This window comes from Seriola aureovittata, chromosome 6 (genome assembly GCF_021018895.1).
Source record: "Seriola aureovittata isolate HTS-2021-v1 ecotype China chromosome 6, ASM2101889v1, whole genome shotgun sequence".
Classification (NCBI taxonomy): Eukaryota; Metazoa; Chordata; class Actinopteri; order Carangiformes; family Carangidae; genus Seriola; species Seriola aureovittata.
Window position 1 is genome coordinate 31287 of NC_079369.1, and position 20069 is coordinate 51355.

General features: G+C 43.2%; 1 protein-coding gene across 1 annotated transcript in view; it reads right to left on the reverse strand.

Annotated features, from left to right (window-relative positions):
* grin3bb (glutamate receptor, ionotropic, N-methyl-D-aspartate 3Bb) overlaps positions 1–20069 on the reverse strand; it is a 40400-nt gene that overhangs the window by 2873 nt on the left and 17458 nt on the right. Inside the window, exons 2-8 of the mRNA XM_056379618.1 lie at positions 11257–11897; positions 5987–7079; positions 4144–4289; positions 2442–2557; positions 737–888; positions 399–563; positions 99–166 (exon numbers count right to left, since the gene is read on the reverse strand). Of these exons, the coding sequence (XP_056235593.1) occupies positions 99–166; positions 399–563; positions 737–888; positions 2442–2557; positions 4144–4289; positions 5987–7079; positions 11257–11897 (2381 nt within the window). The remainder of the gene's footprint in view (positions 1–98; positions 167–398; positions 564–736; positions 889–2441; positions 2558–4143; positions 4290–5986; positions 7080–11256; positions 11898–20069) is intronic.

Genomic DNA, 20069 nt, shown 5'->3' on the forward strand with positions numbered 1-20069 from the left:
CTCAGACACACGGACAGGACCATGTGATACGGCCAAAAGCCTAAAAATGAAAAAGCCAACAAGTGGACCTTGAGGTCAGACAGGATCAGTTTCATCACCTCTTTTCTTTCTCCACTTGCTGCCTCTTCACATCTTCGTATGTCATGTTCAGAGCTCGATGGATTTTCTGTCAAACACACAAACATTTTGTTAGTTGGTTCCACCAAAGAACCTCAGCAGAACCTTTCTGTGCACTTCTGATCTTTTCAATATAACCTGTAATGTTAGTGTTACTGTTAGCAGCCATGCTACAGCTAACTGTTAGCTGTGTGTCTGCTAACATGGTGCAAACTGTTTGTCAGAGTGTTTGTGGATGAATGAGTTCACACTACACCAACTGACACACAACTGACTCTCACCTGTGAGGTGTGCAGCCAGTACTTGAGGTTCTGTCGGCGGCGGATGTGTGGCAGGATGAGGCGGTAGAAACCATGTTCACCTGCCAGAGTTAGCAAAGCTCCGCCCACTCCAAAACACAACAACACAAAGAGTCCTGAGAAGTGACTGATCCCCATCTGAAGAGTCTGACAGAGACAGAAGAAGAAGAAGAGATATGACTGCAGAGTCTGACAGAGACAGAAGAAGAAGAGACTGAAGCGTCTTGAAGAGCCTGAAGAAGAGTACAGAGACACATAGACATGGAGAAACACATATGGTTCTAACATAGCAATGGTTTATATAATTAATGTAGACTGACCTCAGTGACAGCGAACACTCTGTTCCCACAGGGAACCACTTTGTACCACTTGTCGTGCAGCAGGTCCATGTATCCCTCTGATTTGTATCTGCTGATGAACTCTGAGATGTTGGATGTCAGAGGAGAGTTCTGAGGCAGGCCGATACCATAACCTGGAGAAAATCATCAATAATCAAGCAACGGGCAACCATTTTGTTTACAGTGACAAAATTACATGCTAAGCTAGGCTAGCAGTTTCCCCAGCTTCCAGTCTTTGTGCTAAGATAGGCTAGCAGCCCTGTCTGCTTTTTAAATGTGAAACATGTTACTGTGTGTCTGCAGAGAAAACTAGAGTCAGCAAAACCCTAATAATCTGATTATCACAGATCCAGGTACTGTCCTGTCTCATGGTTTAGTGCTGTCTGTCTCTCTGTCTGGACATTTTCACCTTCCTCCTTCCTGTGCTTCAGTAGTTTTAGAATTATTCCTCTGAACTGACAGTTAACATGTAAAATCTAAAATTCCATTCTATGGTAATCTTCAACATATCTTCCATTAACTGACTCACTCCAGTGACAGAGCCTCCATGTTTTTAATCTTCCTGGTTCAGAGGCAGGAACTTGGTCTTGAGGAGCTGTAGCATTTATTAAACAACTTAATGGACATACATCACACTGCTATGTTCACAGCTATACTGCTAACTTAATAAACTAAATAAATCTGTGTCTCTAGCTTGTCTGCACATGCCTTTAATTCTGCAATATCAGAACTGATCTCAGAACAGTAGAAGCTGAGTCAGACTGACAAGCTAACTGTTTGGCTATCACTAACATACGTCAAAGATCAGGGATTATCCTCAATGAGTAAACCTCTGAGAATGGCTGCTTTCCTCTCCGGCTGACAAGCTCCAGTCGTTCACACCCGCGAAAATGACAGAAAGAATAGATACAACGCCTAGAAGTCAAGCTAGCTTTCAGAGACAATACTCTGCTGCCACCACAAGAGGGTGTTAATGACATTATGGATGAAAAAGGCACTAGATCCTTTCATTAGATGTAAGAAGAGACATCTCTTCAGTATGGTTCTGTGTCTATTTTTAGCTGTAGCTGGGTACACACTGCATCATGAAGATATAATGGATGAATGAACTCTCCTATTGCTCCAATGAAAACTGTTATTGTTATTAAAGATGAAAATACATTATTTATCATCTGTGTAAGGAATTAGTTATTGCATTAACAGTACATCTTGTACTAATAATCTTCCACTAACATTATAATGGAGCGCACACTGATTCCATTGTGTCCTCCAATGAAAACAGCCCCCCCCATCCCCCCACCCCCAACAGAGACAAAAAGCGTCTGAAGGAGGAAACGGTTCAGTGTGAATCTTTAAACCGTTTAACTGAAAGGGAGTCTGTTGCTCTCATCTGACTGGACGAGATGTTGTTGATGATGAAACTTCATGAAACATGTTTCAGAGAGAAAAAACTATCAAAACCAAAAGGAAGTGAACTGAAGATAAGTGCACAAACACCCACGCAAGCAACACCATAACCCCACCAACATAAATCCTGAAACCAGGTCTGAACCCCCAAACACACAATTGAAGGTTTGACCCACAATAAGGGACCGTAAATGTTTTCACTTTCCAAAAAATGTCCCAATGTCTAAACCTCCCCCTGGTCCTCACAAAGACACAAGAACAGCAGCATAAACACAGTTACCTTCGATGGCGAACGGTTTCCCAACAGTCGCCAATTTACAGTCGGCGTCAATGGAAACTTCGTAGTCCAGCAGAGCTTTGTCCATGATGAAGGCATCGAGATGAGGAGGATCTGTCCTTCAACACAGAGAGACACATTACTACAGCGACCGGCAAGACTCCTTTTCTTTTAGAAACTCTGAACAACAACTACTGTCTAATACAGAGCAACATAGTTACTATAGCAACACATAGCAACTCTGTTGACAGTTGACACTGGAAACAGCAGCAACATTGTTACTTTGGTCCGAGTTGCTTTTATGATCCGTCAAAGGACAGTGTCTCAGATTGAAGAACTGAACCTCACTGAACTCCATGTCTATGTGGAAACAAACACCTGCTCACCTGCTCAGGTGTGTCAAGTGTGAGCAGCCAATCACACACAGGTGTCTCTCCTGCAGCCAATCAGCTCTCTGCTCTGTCAGACAATGACTATGGTGTTTTTATGGAATTTCAGGATCTGATCTTAGATCTGTGGCTTTTCAGACAGACCTGGAGTCTGTTACCCTGGAAATCAAACATGAAAAGACTCTCCAGTAACATACATCCCAATGATTTCTGTTCTTCAGCTCCACTTGATTCTGTTTATTTACATATTATATTAGTTCACATTCAGTCAAACTTTCTCATTAGCGGCAGCCGTGATCAGCTCCTTTCTGCAGTGTATCATGATGTTCAGACAACTATCACTGGATCACTGTGATACAAAAGGAATCTTAAAAACAGGAGGATTCTCAGTAAAGTTCTCCAGCCTCTGTATAAACCTGGTCCAGGTCTGGAGTGTGTATGAGTGTGACCCGAGGGTTCAGGGCTACACCTCTTGTTACAGCTAGTCACCCAGCCACCCTGTATCCCGGCTCCTCAGGAGCTACAGGGAACTTGAGCTTCAAATTTACTGAGCATTGCCTCCATCACAGCAAACAAATTACTTTCATTACATGTGTCATTATTACTAGAGGAGGCAGAGGAATAACTAAACATAAGACACACCAAGCAGAGAGAGAGAGAGATGGAGGGAGGGAGAGAAGTTGTCGCTAACTGCTTAAAAGGTGCGCAGATCTGAATATCATATAAACATCAGAAACACAGAAAATGAGACAATACTCTAACTGCAGTGCAATAATAAAAGCCTTGTTAAGACACACAGGGTTTGTCAACTGAAACACAAGAAGGCTTTTAATCTCAAATGTTTACAGGAAGTGTAACGTTTGTATTAATGTGCAATGTAGTAACTTTAACATGGGTGGATCAAAATGTGGCTTCATACTAAAATAGCTCTATGACCAACTTCCAGGTAAATGAAGCCCTGCCCCATTGTTGCAGTCCAGGCAAAAAGACGACAAATCTAGCGAAAGTTGACAACAATGCAGCTGTAAACACCTGTCCAAACTGTTAGCAACAATTTATTTTGAAAGAGCAACAGCCAATAAGGAAACTCCCACTCATCACATGGCATTTGGCTGACCAATGGTGGAAATATGGTCACTCAACTATGATCAGTCAGTCAGTCAATCAGTCACTCAGTTGCTCAGTCAAAAACTACATGAAGACATGAAAACAAAGTCGTCAACACTAAATGGTGACATCATATCTGAACTGGGTAGAACCACACACAGATCTATGACTGTGACTCTAGAACCATCAGGTGGCATTTGTCCTCTTACTTGAGAGTGGCAACTCCTTCAGGTGTGGTTGGTTCGTTGAAGCGTCTCATGTACTCGTGCATCTCTGGAAAACTCTTCTTCATGTAATCCTCAGCGCTGCTCTCCCTCACTGTCCCAAAACGAAAACCCCGGGATGGGTGGTGCAGCTGACACACCACCAAGAAAGAAGAAGAAGAAGAAGAAGAAGAAGAAGAAGAAGAAGAAATGAATGTTCAGTCTCAGTAAATTCAGTCAGACTGATGTTGTGCCTTTGAGGTCACTGCTGTGATGGAAAAATGCAGAGAAAAGTGAAATGATGAAAAAAGTGAGCGAACAGATCACATCTGTGTAAATGATTCTGGGGTTGTTTACATGGTGTCGTCCTCTCCACGTCTAATGAAAACCCTGCAGCACGAGTCTCTGTCTCTTCATACAGACTTTGTGTTTTTGTGGCTGCAAACTGACGTCCTCCACATATACAAAAATTGATCAATAATAAAATCAAGTTCATTTCATCTCGTTGATGTTTGATATAAGCAGAAACGGAGTTTGAGTCGGAGTATGGGTGTTGGAATAATTGTATATATGGAGTTATCTCATATTTATTAACTAACCATGTATTCTGCTTTACAGCCCTATTATCATGCATACAGTTTGTCTTATGATAATAACCATGTATATAGTTTGTCTTGTGATGAGTTGTTTTGCAGGTAGTAGCTGCTGGAGGAGATCACAAGCTGTCACGATGCATAGAGCAGACTGAAACCAGTCTGTTCTACTTCTATATCATGGGATGAACATTTGTACTATGTATCATCAGACACCCATCATATTACTTTTGTGTGATTCTCATTTCTTTAAGATAAGCAATGACTTGTAACTAAAGAATGCTTGGAATGCCTTATGTGATAATAAAAAGAGAGGAGACGGTGGAATATGCTCAGAGCGGGTTGGAGATTGTAACTGAGCATATCTCTGTCCGTTCTCCTCGTGAGTAAGAAATAACGCGCTTGTCTTTCTCTTCTTTGTGTCAGTATTAAATGTCTTAGGTGGTGTAAACCTGACAATGGGGCTAAAACAGTGACAGTAACATTGTGACATTGAAAATCAAAGTTGGCATTGAATACAAAACCTGAATTGAAAAAGGAAACAGTGGCATTGAAAAAGTTGTATTGAAAAAATTTGTTTTGACTATATAAGATGGTATCAACATGTTTAACATGCAGCTGCAGTATCTCTAAGCTGTGCACATTAAAAATAGAAAGCTAATCACACACAAATGGACATGCAGTTAACCACCCCCCCCAGCTCCCAGCAGCCCCGGCTGTATAAAAACTCACAGACGTGTTTTATGCTTCAATCAGCTGCTGAATTAAAAGTCTAATTAGGGCGAGGCAGGCAATCAACAGAACAAATTTAATCTGCAATTATTTCACAACATGAAGCAGAAAGTGAATGAATAGAGAGTCCTGGTGTCCTCATCCAGTCTCTCTTTCCTTACTTCCTGCCTCCTCTCCGCTGTCTGATTTAGATGAAAACACCCTGAAAATATTTGAAACGATTACGATGAACATCAGCCAGAAAACACCGGAGCAGCTTGGACCTGGTGCCAGGGCTGAGAGAAACTGCAGACACATTTCTCCCTGGCTCCATAACACCTGCTTTTGGCTGCTGTTTGATGATGATGACATCATCAGGTGCAAAAGTCCAGCCAATAGCAGATGGACAGTTCAGCACCTACGTTCACCTGTAGGCGTCAGGATTCACACGGGATTTGTTTATATGAAATATTAAACTTTGGTTCTGTTCTGGGCAACGGGAACATGAAATCTAAAGAATATAAAACCAGTCGTCATTATCCCACCTTGGCGTCGTGGATCCCTGAGACCTCCTCAAAGGTCTTTTCTCCCACCATGACGGCGGCGAGGTTGGCGGTGTAGCTGGACAGCACCAGCAGGCAAAAAATGGCCCACAGGTTCATCAGGAACCGACCTGTCCAGCACTTTGGCGTCTTGGAGGAGACAGTGCGTCCGAACAAGATGGCGTAGCACAGGTTCAGAGCCGACGAGTATGAGAACACCCTCATCCTGTTGCGACCATGAGGCGTCATGCCAAACGGACTATTCCACTCGTACAATGTGAGGAATAGCGCTGTGATGTGCAGCGCCAGGAAGATGCCCACCCACATGGACCAATGCAGGGGCCACATGAAGGCTCCGATGGGGGCCGCCGTGTCCTTACTTCGCACCAGGATGCCCAGGCTGGTGGAGAAGAAGGGCGAGGTGAAGTCGATCACCTGACTCCGAGCTGAGTTGATGCTGAAGGAGGTGACAGCCATCTCCGCTAGTCCATTCAGAAGATCCCCCACCAGCCCAGTCCAGCGCCCCCCCTTCCACGCACCGTACTTCCCATCTCCAACAATGTAAAGGTCATACTCAAAGCCGAGGTCCTCAGCCAGCTTCTCCAGCAGGTCAATGCAGTATCCATAGCAACACTTGCTGTACTGGGCAGGCAGGAAGCTGCCGTTCCCAGCTGCCACCTCCCTGAAGAACCTCTCCAACGTCTCTGAGTTGTTGGTCCCAGCATCCAGGCAGAACTGACCAGCAGGGCAACTGCCTTCTTCGTCCACGTCCCGCGTGAACACAAAAGGATGTTCCACTAGAGTCACCACCCGGACTCGACTCCCTGCCACCGGCATTCCTGCCCTCCAGCGGCCCCTGGTCCTCCCACCTGTCCCCTCTGTCCTGTGCCGATGTTTGGGTCCCTGCCAGACCCCCTGGTCTTCCACCTGCAGCTGACCCCCCTCCCAGCTGCCAACCGTCACCCAGGTGGGTTGACCAAGAGCATCCCGCCGCAGGCTCCAGATGTGAAACCGCTTTGAGGTGAGGACCTGAGACTGGTTCTGGTGGACTCGGACCGGACCCGTCAGACCAGAGAAAGATGTGTTGAACAGAAACCTGCAGGAACAGAAAACACAACAGGTATAACACAGACCGGCTGGAGACAGAGCCTCGGGGTGGAGGTGTTGCTTCATTGGTTGATCAGTGCAAAACATTGTGCGTTTTCACATCGCAGAGAACAAAACTGATATACAAAAAAGTTTTCATTTGGTAATAATGGCAGCATAAATAAATCATGATAAAGTTTTTATAGAAGAACCCCTAATTCTGAGAATTTAATTTCTTTATGAAATTCTATGTTTATTAAAATTTCTCGAAAACGGTAAACATATCATATGGAGAGATCAGACCTAGGCTGCTTTACCTTAAACCTTATACTCTGCCCCTGAACACAACGTACACTATGTATCTAATATTTCCCATGAATGACCTCAGCCTCACTGAATATAGACACTTGAAGGCGATTCGTCCCATTTTTTTGGTGTTAACAGGACAGAGACAAGAAACTTGGACTCCTTTTCACATTAAAACTAGTCTGTCAAAAACGGATGACCCCTTCTCTCTGGTCTTCAGAGTTTATACTGTTTTCTGAGGACCTGAGATCTGCTCAGACACTTATTTCTTTTAAAGGTTGTATTAAAAAATCCCATTGCAACAATGTGTAATATTTCCTTTATATGTGAATAATCTAGATATGAGTTGATGTAGATGGTGTCAAGTCTTATGTCAACTGGACCCAAATGCATATGCACATAAATACTGGAAGGTGGAGTGAAATGACTTTACTGATGAAAGAACTGCCCAAAATTTACAGGCTTGTCAAACAAAAATTCTAAAGTAGGCAAAACTGGTAGAAATGAAGGCAAAGGAGGAAAAATCAGGAAATCCAAAAAAAGGGAGCACGAGAGTGAGGGACGCAAGGAAACATTGAAAATGTTCCACAGAGAAAAACAGATAAACTGACAAAGAAAAAGGGGAGTGCAGAGACTAGACAGACAAAAGGCAGGCATGGTGATTGAACACAGGTGACACATTATGGTGGGCCAGACAATCACAAAGGAGGGAGACAGGACAAAGACAGGCAGTAAAATAACCCCAAGACACACAAGGAGAGTTATACAAAATAAAACAGGAAATGAAACAAATGTCCAACAGATCAAACATAAATTGTCCGTCATGGCAAACGATGACAGGCGGTGATGTCTCCTGGTCACTGCACACATACTTCAGTCTCTGTTTCCTGTTTGGAATCATCCTCACAAACTTCTACAGCTGCACTGTTTCCTCTGGAGGATCTCTCGAGCTCAGAGAGACCATCAGAGTCTGGGTCTGATGTCTCAGCTAGTCCAGGTCCAGCTCTAGATTTCTAGACTTCCTCATGTCAGAATGATGGAGGACACTAAGCTCTGCAGTCAGTATGTTCCTCCTTATGGTTTTGTTTTTCTTTTTTCTTCTCCATGTAAAGCACATTGTTTTCCCGTGTAGGAAAAGTATTTTATAAATAAAGCTTGTTGTGTGTCTGCTGAGGCTTTACAGTCAATAACGATCAGATAATCTTAGTTTTTCTAACACACAGATCATCTGTATTAATTAGTGTGATATAAGGTATTTGAGCACAATCATTTATTAAGCAGCCTTTTTTAAATTTAGACTAAAAGGTTTGTCAGATTTGAAATGAACATTTAACAATCTTTTCTGTCTTAACCCTTCACCCTCAGACACAGAGCAATGAACTGGATTTTAGAGTCCAACAGAAAAATGCTGATCAGTCCGAACAAAGTGTAAATAATGTCAGATTGTGGTTTTGTTTTCTGATTATTGACTCGTTCTTACATTCAGATGATGAGTCTGTCTGTGAACTTCTTATTAAATCTCTTATGTTTCTGTTTCTCTTTTCATTCGTTGTCTTTTCTTTTGTTCTTTTTTCTTTGCAGCAGATTATCAACCCTCTGAAGTTTTTTATCTTTCCGTCTGACTGTAATTTCAATTACTGTGAATGTGTTTGATCTTTTTCTGTCAGGAAACTCAATACTGCAGTGAAACCTTTTCTCCCCCTCAGAGCTGCAGCTCACAGTGTTTAAGTTCAGTGTTTCCACTCAGTGTTTCAGCTCAGTTTTTAAGCTCAGTGTTTTAGTTCACAGTATTACAGTTCACAGTGTTTCAGTTCAGTGTTTCAGTTCAGTGTTTCAGCTCACAGTGTTTAACTCAGTCTTTAAGCTCTCAATGTTTCAGTACACAGTGTTTCAGTTTACTGTGTTTCAGTTCAGTGTTTCAGTTCACAGTGTTTCAGTTCAGTGTTTCAGCTCAGTGTCTTAGTTCACAGTGTTTCAGTTCAGTGTTTCAGCTCAGTGTCTTAGTTCACAGTGTTTCAGTTCAGTGTTTCAGCTCAGTGTCTTAGTTCACTTTTAGTTTGTTACTATCTGCCTAAGGAATTCACTGCTGTTTTTAATTTAGCAGTCTACCTGAGGGAGCTGTACAGCAGCATTAGAGAAACAAACATCACACCCCGGATTTTCACAGCTGACTTCAATTACTTTGATTTAATGACTATTTTGCCAAAATTTTACCAATGTAAAATTTTTCACGAGTAGAGAAAAGAGAAAAGTTCAGATCCAAGTTGTTGCTGCTGATGTCAGAGAGCTGATTCCTCCCCTTCAGACACGGTGCTGCTTGTATCTCTGTTCTATGAGGAACATTTCACTTTACAGTGACTTTGGAAATGACAATAAACCTGAACATGAACAAGGTTATACTAATAAATCGTTTTACCAAATGTTATTGTCTTAGCAGGATGTTTTTATTGTCCTATTATCACTCAGTGTTTCTATTGTATTCCTCAGCTCGCACCAGTTGTGAGATGTTCCTCCATGTTACTGAAAACATTCGCCTACAAGAAAATCATTTAAATTAAAAAGCTGGCGGGTGAAGAAATACTGAAACTCATTTGTACAAAAAATAAATTAATAAATGTAAATATTTCACAGTCTGATTAAATCTTCTAATGAACACTGATTATAAAACTACTGTTGTTATTTCATTCAAATGATCAGAACTAACACATTAAAATCTATTTATATCAGCAGCGATGCACATAAATACTAATCCTCTGTTCAAGCCTTCAACGTGTATTGGGCTATTTTCCTTGTGGACAGTAACTTTATCTTGGTTTGATAACAGAAGAAGTCATTATAATAAACAACTTGCATGCCTGTGACATCATGATATGTGACTGAAAAACCCAAAAAACTGTCAGTGCTGAATATAGATAATAATAATACCATATGGACATAAAGACAACAATGTAAACCTGACCTCAATTGTTACGAAGAAAAAGTGAGAAAACATGAAGAACAGCAGAGACAGTCTATCAGTGGTTTGTAACTGCAGGAAAATTACATTAATAATCACATAAAAATGACATTTTATATATTCTCCTGAAGTTTTCCCTGAAAATTAGAAGGTTTAGAAAGATCATCCACGTCATCCACAGCTTTACATCTCATCCTGCATTACTCCAAATGTAACAAACCTATTAGCACCTCTAAAGCGTTCAAATTTACACGTTCTATCCCTTTTCTTTAAATACACATAAAACCTAAGGTGTAAATATGACACATTTAAGAATGACCTGTTCAGTCTGAACCATAAACCAGTTGACTTTACTACCTGTAACTGTTGCTTTAAGAGCCTGTATAAGGAACATATGGAACAATTTTAACTGAGCTCTAGAACAGTTTGTGTGCATCAGTATTGAAACATGAACTTCACATTCACCTGACAGATTATCTGTAACGAGTCCCACAGGGCAGAGGCCTCTACTGGGTTTATTCTATGTGAATGATTTAGGACCTGTTTGTGCTGAAAATGTACTTTCATGGTGATGCAGTTATTTTGGCTTCACATGATGAGACAGTGAAGTTAATGGAGAAGACAGTGAGCCCTCAAAACACCTCACACCTGCATCTTTACACTAACTTCATGTGCATCTTAAGACTGTTATTTTAAGGTGATCTAAGGTTTTAAGGTGCTGGTTAAGGCTGGATTACCGAATGAGCAAAGCAGGCAACTGCTCAGGGGTCCCAGGCGCCAAGGTTTACTACATTTCATTTTGGTCATAATTCTGTTACATCTACTTCATATTTGTGGAGGTTCAGCCGGACCTGATGCTGACTGTGAACCCTGAGGTCCACAGTCTGTCTGCTGTCTAATAAAGACATAAAATAATGGGAGTTACCTGGACAGGTACTGTCCTGACGATGGCACCTCGTGTTTGTTGGGTTTGTCATAGCAGTTCACCATGTTCTGAATCAGGGCCAGGTCCGGTCTCACCATGGTTGCCGCGGCGACAGCACTGGTGAGGAGTTGCAGAGCATCTCTGACGTAAAAATCAAGCGGTTTCCTGTCCACCTGTCCATAGGCCAGCAGGCCAAGTGGCAGCCCAATGGCATGCAGTGCGTCGGGGTTGAGTGGCTGGCCCAGCACCCAGTGCACCATGGGTAAAGTGAGGCCCAGATCCTGGGCGCTGCGTAGCACCGCCGCCGCGCACTGCAGGTCAGTCCCGAACAGCAGCACCGACGCCGGCAGGGGCTGGTTCTGTCTGAAGTGTCGGGACAGAAAGTCATGGATCTGCGTGTCATCATGGGCAGACCGCGTCAGGTTCAGAAGGGCACGTGGGTGCCAGGTGACCCCACCCCCACCATCCCATGATGCACTGCTCTGACCCTCCAGAAGCCGCAAGAGACCTCCAGCTTCCTCCCAGCCCTGACAAAGAACCACAGTACCCTCCCTCCAACCAGAGCGCTGCAGAACTGTCAGCAACAGATCAGACAGACCAGACTCTGGAACCCCCGTCATCATCTGTAGGTGGAACCGGTTCTACACAGAAACAGGAGAACCAGGACAACAACCATGAGGAGGAGAACCAGCCATGAGGAGAACCGGTCAGGAGGAGAACCAGCAGGAGGAGAACCAGCCAGGAGGAGAACCAGCAGGAGGAGAACCAGGAGGAGAACAAAGTTAGAACATGTCAGAGTGGATCAGAGTAGAAACAGAACATAAAAAATGATCAATCAAAGACCAGATAATCAATAATCAATAATTGATCCTGCCTGGTGTCTGAAGGTGTAATCTGTTTCTAAAGAGCAACGTTCCACCAACCAATAGAGAACCAATAGAGAACCATTATAGAAAACCACCAGAGAACCAACACCTTGTATTTGATCCTGTTGTTGATCAGGTTGTTGATCCTATTTTTCATCAGTTTGTTGATCAGGTTGTTGATCAGATTGTTGATCACGTTGATCAGGTTGTTGATCAAGTTGTTGATCACATTGATCAGGTTGTTTATCCTGTTGTTGATCAGGTTGATGATCTTGTTGTTTATCTTGTTGTTGATCCCATTGTTGATCCAGTTATTCAGGTTGTTTATCTTGTTGTTGATCCCATTGTTGATCCAGTTATTCAGGTTGTTTATCCTTTTGTTGATCCCATTGTTGATCCTGATACTGATTAGGTTGTTGATCAGGTTGTTTATCCTGTTGTTGGTCAGGTTGTTGATCAGGTTGTTGGATCTGTGCTGAACATTGTATTTCATAAAGTTCACTCAGGAACTCATTCTAACAGTTTGTGTGTTTGTGCCAACTGAAGCAGGAAATGTTTCCTGAGGAGAAATAAAATCAGCTGAGTCCTCGTTACTGAACCCACTGTTTCTGCTCTCATAGTTCTCTAAATAGCTGAATACAACCAGTCCACATCTGCAGGGCCTGTCTGTCCCAGGTCATCCTGGGTAATGTAGGAAATCACTGACTGAAGAAGAACTGGTGTTTAAAACATGCATTCTACCACCACTTCTACCAAAGAATAATAATCCTTGGTGTTTTAGAGTCGTTTCCTGTAGCTGATTGGACCAAGGTCTCAACCCTCACAAATACAGGTTGTGCCTAATTTACATTTAATGTTTTTAAACCTGAGTAAAGATAATATAAGATCGTCCTTTATTAGTCAAAAAGTGTCTCTGACAGTCAGGAGGGACGAGAAACTTCAGACAGAGTAAGTCCATCAGACAACACCTTGAACCACCTGAACACCCTGTTCAATAACCACTGCAAAATAAACACGAGGACTCCAGCAGCTCATGATGAGAACAACTGAACATCACAGTCTTTACATATCACACCATCTGACCCAGACAGGAACAGACCTGGTCCAACCGACCTATATTGGAAAAGACCTGGTCTAACTTGGTCCCACCAGTAATCACTCCGCACGTCATATTCATAGTGTGTCCTAAAAGATAGCAGTATGACACCATGGAGAGCCAACATTATGTATTGAGCCTTTTTATTATTATTGACATGCAGCCAACAGTGCGGCCAGCCATCGAACCAGGGACCATGTGCATCTCTGCACCATCCATGAACCATTCGACTGTAGGGTGTTTTTCCCAACATGGCTCTGAAAGTCAAAGCTAACCGTCAGAGCACAATATCAAAAACCTGTAACTGTGAAGACGTTAAGGGGAAGAAGTATCTAAACTATTTCACTAGTACAGTGGTAATGACAGAAAAGTTATTTTCAGGCTAATAAAACATGACTGAACGGCAAACTAACAACAACCTGAAGTTTCAAATGACCTAAACTGAAAGAGAAAGACTTTAGTTTTCAAAACTAAACTTAAATTAACTATAAACTAACACTGACAAAACTGGTTGAGCAGCAATCATTGGAGCTGCAGTCAAGAGTATTAATACTGAATACGTTTCCAAATTGTTGTAGGTCTGTTGAAGCTATGTGGGTCTGTTGTCGACTCTCAGGAACAAAGTGAATCAATAAAACAGAGAAACAGAAATGAGATCAAAGCACAGAAACAGAGTGAAAGAAGGTTCAATAAAGTCTGAATAAAATATAAAGACAAGGAGATGAAACGACAGAAGAGATGAAAGGATCCTCAGCTGAAACACAAACCTGATTTCACTTACAATCAGTCAAACATCAGCTGGAAGAAAATAAACCGTTCATGAACCAAACAAATAGCTGAAGTTGAAGATGAAAAGTACAATGATTGATTCACACATGATTGATTGACCAAACAGATGAAGACTGGACTGAGATTGGAAGACATACTGGGTGGGGGTTGGGGGTGAGGGTTTGACCTGTGAAAATAGCTGAAAGAAGAAAGTTGTTTGACAGCTGGTCTTTAGCATTTGTGGGACTGTAGTTTGCTCAGGTGTGTTGTTGGAATAGATGTGAGAGTCATCTGCATAGAAAAAGTTACTGGTTACTAACGACTGCAGACAACAGGAGAATATTAACAGACTGAGGACTGAAGCCTGAGGCACATCGTGAGTGAACTGGGTTATAATCACAGGAATAAAAACCAAGCTTCCTGTTATATATTTATATCTATGTTATATAGATATAAATGAACAAGGATGATGAATGTGTTCCTGTTCCTGAGACACTGAATGACTCATGTTTCATGGTCGACTATTTTCTTTGAGAGAAATATTTTATATGACCTGCAACTGATTGTGTCTTCATTGAAGGACGAGTCATTAAAACTACACCTTAACAGTTCCGCACAAAGCATCAATTTCACACAGAGAATCAGCCCTAAGTCCTCTTCAAATTAAATTATATTGTGCCTGAAGAAAAACTTCTTCTGCAGCTCCTAACTACCAACTGTTTCCCAGAATGTTTAACTATTCATCAAAAATTCCTTCCTTTTTGAGGAATATTCCTTAATTCCTTAAAAATTCCTCAAAGACCTCAAAATAATAAATGAATGAATATTTTAAAATTTACAATTTCATGACATCTGGATAAATTCCACCTCATGTCACAGAGCAGCAACTGAATCGACCTTGTGATCATAATCACAAGTTTATTGAAGCAGAACAGCAGAACTGCCCTTTAATCTGAAGATGTCTGTCCTGCTGTAATGACAGCAGCTACCTCTCAAGAACTCTGATGTGAAATCATCCATTCTCTCTGCAGGACTTTGGCTGCAGGACTTTCTCCTCCATCATGTAGGAAATCATCATTAATGTGCACAGTTTATACAGAGTCCTCTGCAGCAAAAACACTGTTATTTCTCTGTAATAATGTGAGCTGACAGCAGAGCCGCCGGCTTCTCTCACTCTCTTTAAATATTAACAGCTAGTTTGTCCTGCTGTAATATAAATCTGAACCCTGAACCAGCATTAATATCACTGACCACTGAAACCAGTCAGAGACACAAAACCCCAACAGAGACACAAAACAACCACAGAGACACACACAACCACCACAAAGACGCAAAACTACCACACAGACACAAAACCAACACAAGAGACACAAAACCACAACAAAAAGACACAAAACCACCAAAAAGACACAAAACCACCGCAAGACACACAAAACCAGCACAAAGAGACATAAAACCACCAAAAAGACACACAAAACCACCACAAAGAGACATAAAACCACCACAAAGAGACACAAAACCACCACAACAGACACAAAACCACCGCAAGACACACAAAACCACCACAAAGAGACATAAAACCACCAAAAAGACACACAAAACCACCACAAAGAGACATAAAACCACCACCACAAAGAGACACAAAACCACCACAACAGACACAAAACCACCACAAAGAGAAACAAAGCCACCCACAAGACACACAAAACCACCATAAAGAGACATAAAACCACCAAAAAGACACACAAAACCACCACAAAGAGACATAAAACCACCACCACAAAGAGACACAAAACCACCACAACAGACACAAAACCACCACAAAGAGAAACAAAGCCACCCACAAGACACACAAAATCACCACAAAGAGACATAAAACAACCACCGCAAGACACAAAACCACCACAACAGACACAAAACCACCGCAAGACACACAAAACCACCACAAAGAGACATAAAACCACCACCACAAAGAGACACAAAACCACCACAACAGACACAAAACCACCACAAAGAGAAACAAAGCCACCCACAAGACACACAAAATCACCACAACAGACACAAAACAACCACAAAAAGACACAAAACCACCACAACAGACACAAAACCACCACAGAGACATAAAACCGCCACAACAGACACAAAACCACCGCAAGACACACAAAACCACCACAAAGAGACATAAAACCACCACCAAAAAGAGACACAAAACCACCACAAAGAGAAACAAAGCCACCCACAAGACACACAAAATCACCACAACAGACACAAAACAACCACAAAAAGACACAAAACCACCACAACAGACACAAAACCACCACAGAGACATAAAACCACTACAAAGAGACACAAAACCACCACAAAGACACCCAAAACCCAGACAAAGACATAAAATCTGCAGAGACACAAACCACATCAAAGACACAAAACCAACATAAGAAACACAAAACAACCACAAAGAGACACAAAAGACACAAAATCACCACAGAGAGACTGATTGTAACATGTCCACAGTCTGTACTGTTTGTGCTCCAGTTTATAATCCATTACAACAATCTGTTAGATGATCAGATATTTATTGTACAAATGACACCTCTAGTCTGGTGAGGTCTGTTATTATGTTACAGCGGATGATAATGATGATGATGAAGAAGACGAATCTCTCTTTTTCGTTTCAGCTTTGATTTGATACCACTGACCTTCTCCCCTCTTTCTGTGACAGATTAAATATCAATCAGGGTTTAGTGGTGTGTTCTGAGTTGGGATGTTCTGATCTGACCCCCCCAGTGACTGACTGAAGACCTGGATCCAGACCAGGACCGAGGCTCAGATTAAAAACAAGCTAAGGACAAAGACCTGCCGTCTCCCCAGCATCGTGTTTGGGCTCCAAGGCTCAGCTCGTGTTTTCTCCAACAACAGTGCTGTGGTGAGTTTTATCAGCAGCACTCAGCAGCTCACTCCTTTTGTCCTGAGGAGCCTGAACGCATCATGGCTGAAAACCACCAACGCTCCCAGGAGGAGACAACAGGAAACACACACACTAACTCCTCCAACAAACAGGGAGCAAAGAGTGGCCTGTGGGCAAAACCTGGTCCCACAACAAAAATACTTGCCTCCATGGTGAAAGCTGAAGTCTCCCCTTTAGATCAAATACAATGAATACAACCATGTAATATCTAATAAGGTCTAATACAAAACACACACACACACACACACACACACACACGGTTTTTGGCTGGACCACAACAGTGGGGCAAGCCCTATAATCATGAATGTCCCTGACTGACTGACTGACTGACTGACTGACTGACTGACTGACTGACTGATCACAGTTTCTGGATCAAACAGGTTCTATTAGGGGGGTGTTTACAGCTAGATTTAGAGACTTTTTTTCGAACAGACGGTATAAACCTGGTTCAGGTCTGGACCGTGTATGGATGCCGACCGGGGGCTTAGGGCTACACGTCTTGTTACGGGCGGTCTACTGAGCTCTGGTTTCCCAGCTGCTCAGGAATTGCAGGGAAATGGAGGAGCGCTTCCAATACACTGAGAATTACTAAAGTAGGCAGAGGAATAACTAAACACAAGATACATCTAGCAGAGAGAGCAGGAGAGAGAGGGAGAGAGAGAAGTCATCAACTGCTATACAAGCTAGCAAATCTGAATAACATTTAAACAACAGAAACACCAGCAACAGGAAATGAGACAAGACTCATTTTTGCAGCGCAACAATAAAAGTCATGTTTAGTACAATGAAAGCACTTTTAATTTGAAATGCTTGCAGGAAGTGTTGACTTTGTATTAACAGGTAATGCAGTAACTTTAACATGACAGACGGGAGGGACAGACGATGTCATAAAATCAGGATTTTAGAAATGACTGCTGGTTAATATGTCCTCTTCATGGACCACGTTCAGTCACTGTTTCAAACTTGTTCCATTGTCATGACAACAGAAAAACTGAGCACACTTGACTGTAGCTAATCACCGGTCAAAGATCCAAGATTATCCTCAATGTGCAAACACGTACTCCTGACAGTGACTCCCATCACTAGAGGGTGCTGTCACTTGAATGTACACATGCTGCGTAACTCTGAGTCATCATGAGCTGCTCACTGAGCACAGAGATCAGCTGACACTAGCTATGTCACAATTCAGGGGCCGCGTCCTTCAGAGAACTTGGCCTACAAAGGCATAGCTGTTGTAGACCGTGAAGGCTGAGCTGAAATGAGACGGTCTGGTCTACAGTAGATTAACGCTGTGCATCACCAGCTGTGCGTGCCATTGCTGTCTTTTTCACAAACTTGAGGTTTTACGGCCCCTGGCTTTAACAATTGTACCATTAGCTGTTTGGACATAAGACATTACTTACATTTAAAAGTGGATCTCTTTCTGTGTTGTTTGCTTTCATTACCGGGATGCAATGAATTTTGGGATAGGTTGGGCAATGAAGGCTCCACCTGTTGCCTAGGAAAAGAAGGCTGCATTTGCATTTGAAATGGGACAGTCTAGTCGCATCGTTATGATGCTATCGGTCTTCAAATGCTGTCTCCGAAGGATGAGACCCTGAATTGGGACGCAGCTGCTGACTCATTCTCTCTCTCAGTGACGACCAACAGAGGAGCTCATACTGAACTACAGCTGTTTACCAGGTGAGTGTAAACATTCATTCTGACCTGTCTTCAGCTCAGTGAGTGGACAGTCTTAAAGAGAGAAGGCTCTGAGTCTGCTGCTGTTAGATCCGTGAACAGAGAACTGGTTTCAGACAGTCAAGTGATCAGAGTCTGATCATGTGACCCTGGTTAGACCTGTCAACCAACAAGAAACAGAAAGAAGTCTTCATGTCTCTGCCAAAACCCCCACAGAAACATAAACCACCACAAAGAGACACACAACTCCCCCATGTCTGTGTTCTGATCCATGTGGGTTTATATACAGTATTTGTGGTGTATGTTACCGTGGTGATAATTTGCTTAGACTAACATGTGACTGTCGGAGCATGACAGTCTGTATTCAGCTAATCTGAAGCTTCATCTCACTAAAAGCTGAGCAGAGTCCAGACTGTGATTAAAGAGAAGAGACAGATCGATGAGCTGCTGCTACTGCTGCATCCATCACATCAACACCGCCCGCTGTTTACATCCTACATTAAGTAATCACTGCTCCGCCCAATCACACAGGCCCATAGTCAGCTGGACGCTACACGAGACCAGTCCACCTCCACCTCCTCCAGTCCACCTTCAGTCCACCTCCACCTCCTTCAGTCCACCATCAGTCCAACTCCACCTCCTTCAGTCCACCTCTACCTCCTCCAGTCCACCATCAGTCCACCTCCACCTCCTTCAGTCCACCTCCACCTCCTTCAGTCCACCTCTACCTCCTCCAGTCCACCTCCACCTCCTCCAGTCCACCTCCACCTCCTTCAGTCCACCTCTACCTCCTCCAGTCCACCATCAGTCCACCTCCACTTCCTCCAGTCCACCTTCAGTCCACCTCCACCTCCTTCAGTCCACCATCAGTCCACCTCCACCTCCTTCAGTCCACCTCCACCTCCTCCAGTCCACCTTCAGTCCACCTCCACCTCCTTCAGTCCACCTCCACCTCCTCCAGTCCTCCTTCAGTCCACCTTCAGTCCACCTCACCTCCTTCAGTCCACCTTCAGTCCACCTCCACCTCCTTCAGTCCACCATCAGTCCACCTCCTCCAGTCCACCATCAGTCCACCTCCACCTCCTTCAGTCCACCTTCAGTCCACCTCCACCTCCTTCAGTCCACCTCCACCTCCTTCAGTCCACCTCTACCTCCTCCAGTCCACCATCAGTCCACCTCCACCTCCTTCAGTCCACCTTCAGTCCACCTCCACCTCCTTCAGTCCACCATCAGTCCACCTCCACCTCCTCCAGTCCACCATCAGTCCACCTCCACCTCCTTCAGTCCACCTTCAGTCCACCTCCACCTCCTTCAGTCCACCATCAGTCCACCTCCTCCAGTCCACCATCAGTCCACCTCCACCTCCTTCAGTCCACCTTCAGTCCACCTCCACCTCCTTCAGTCCACCATCAGTCCACCTCCACCTCCTCCAGTC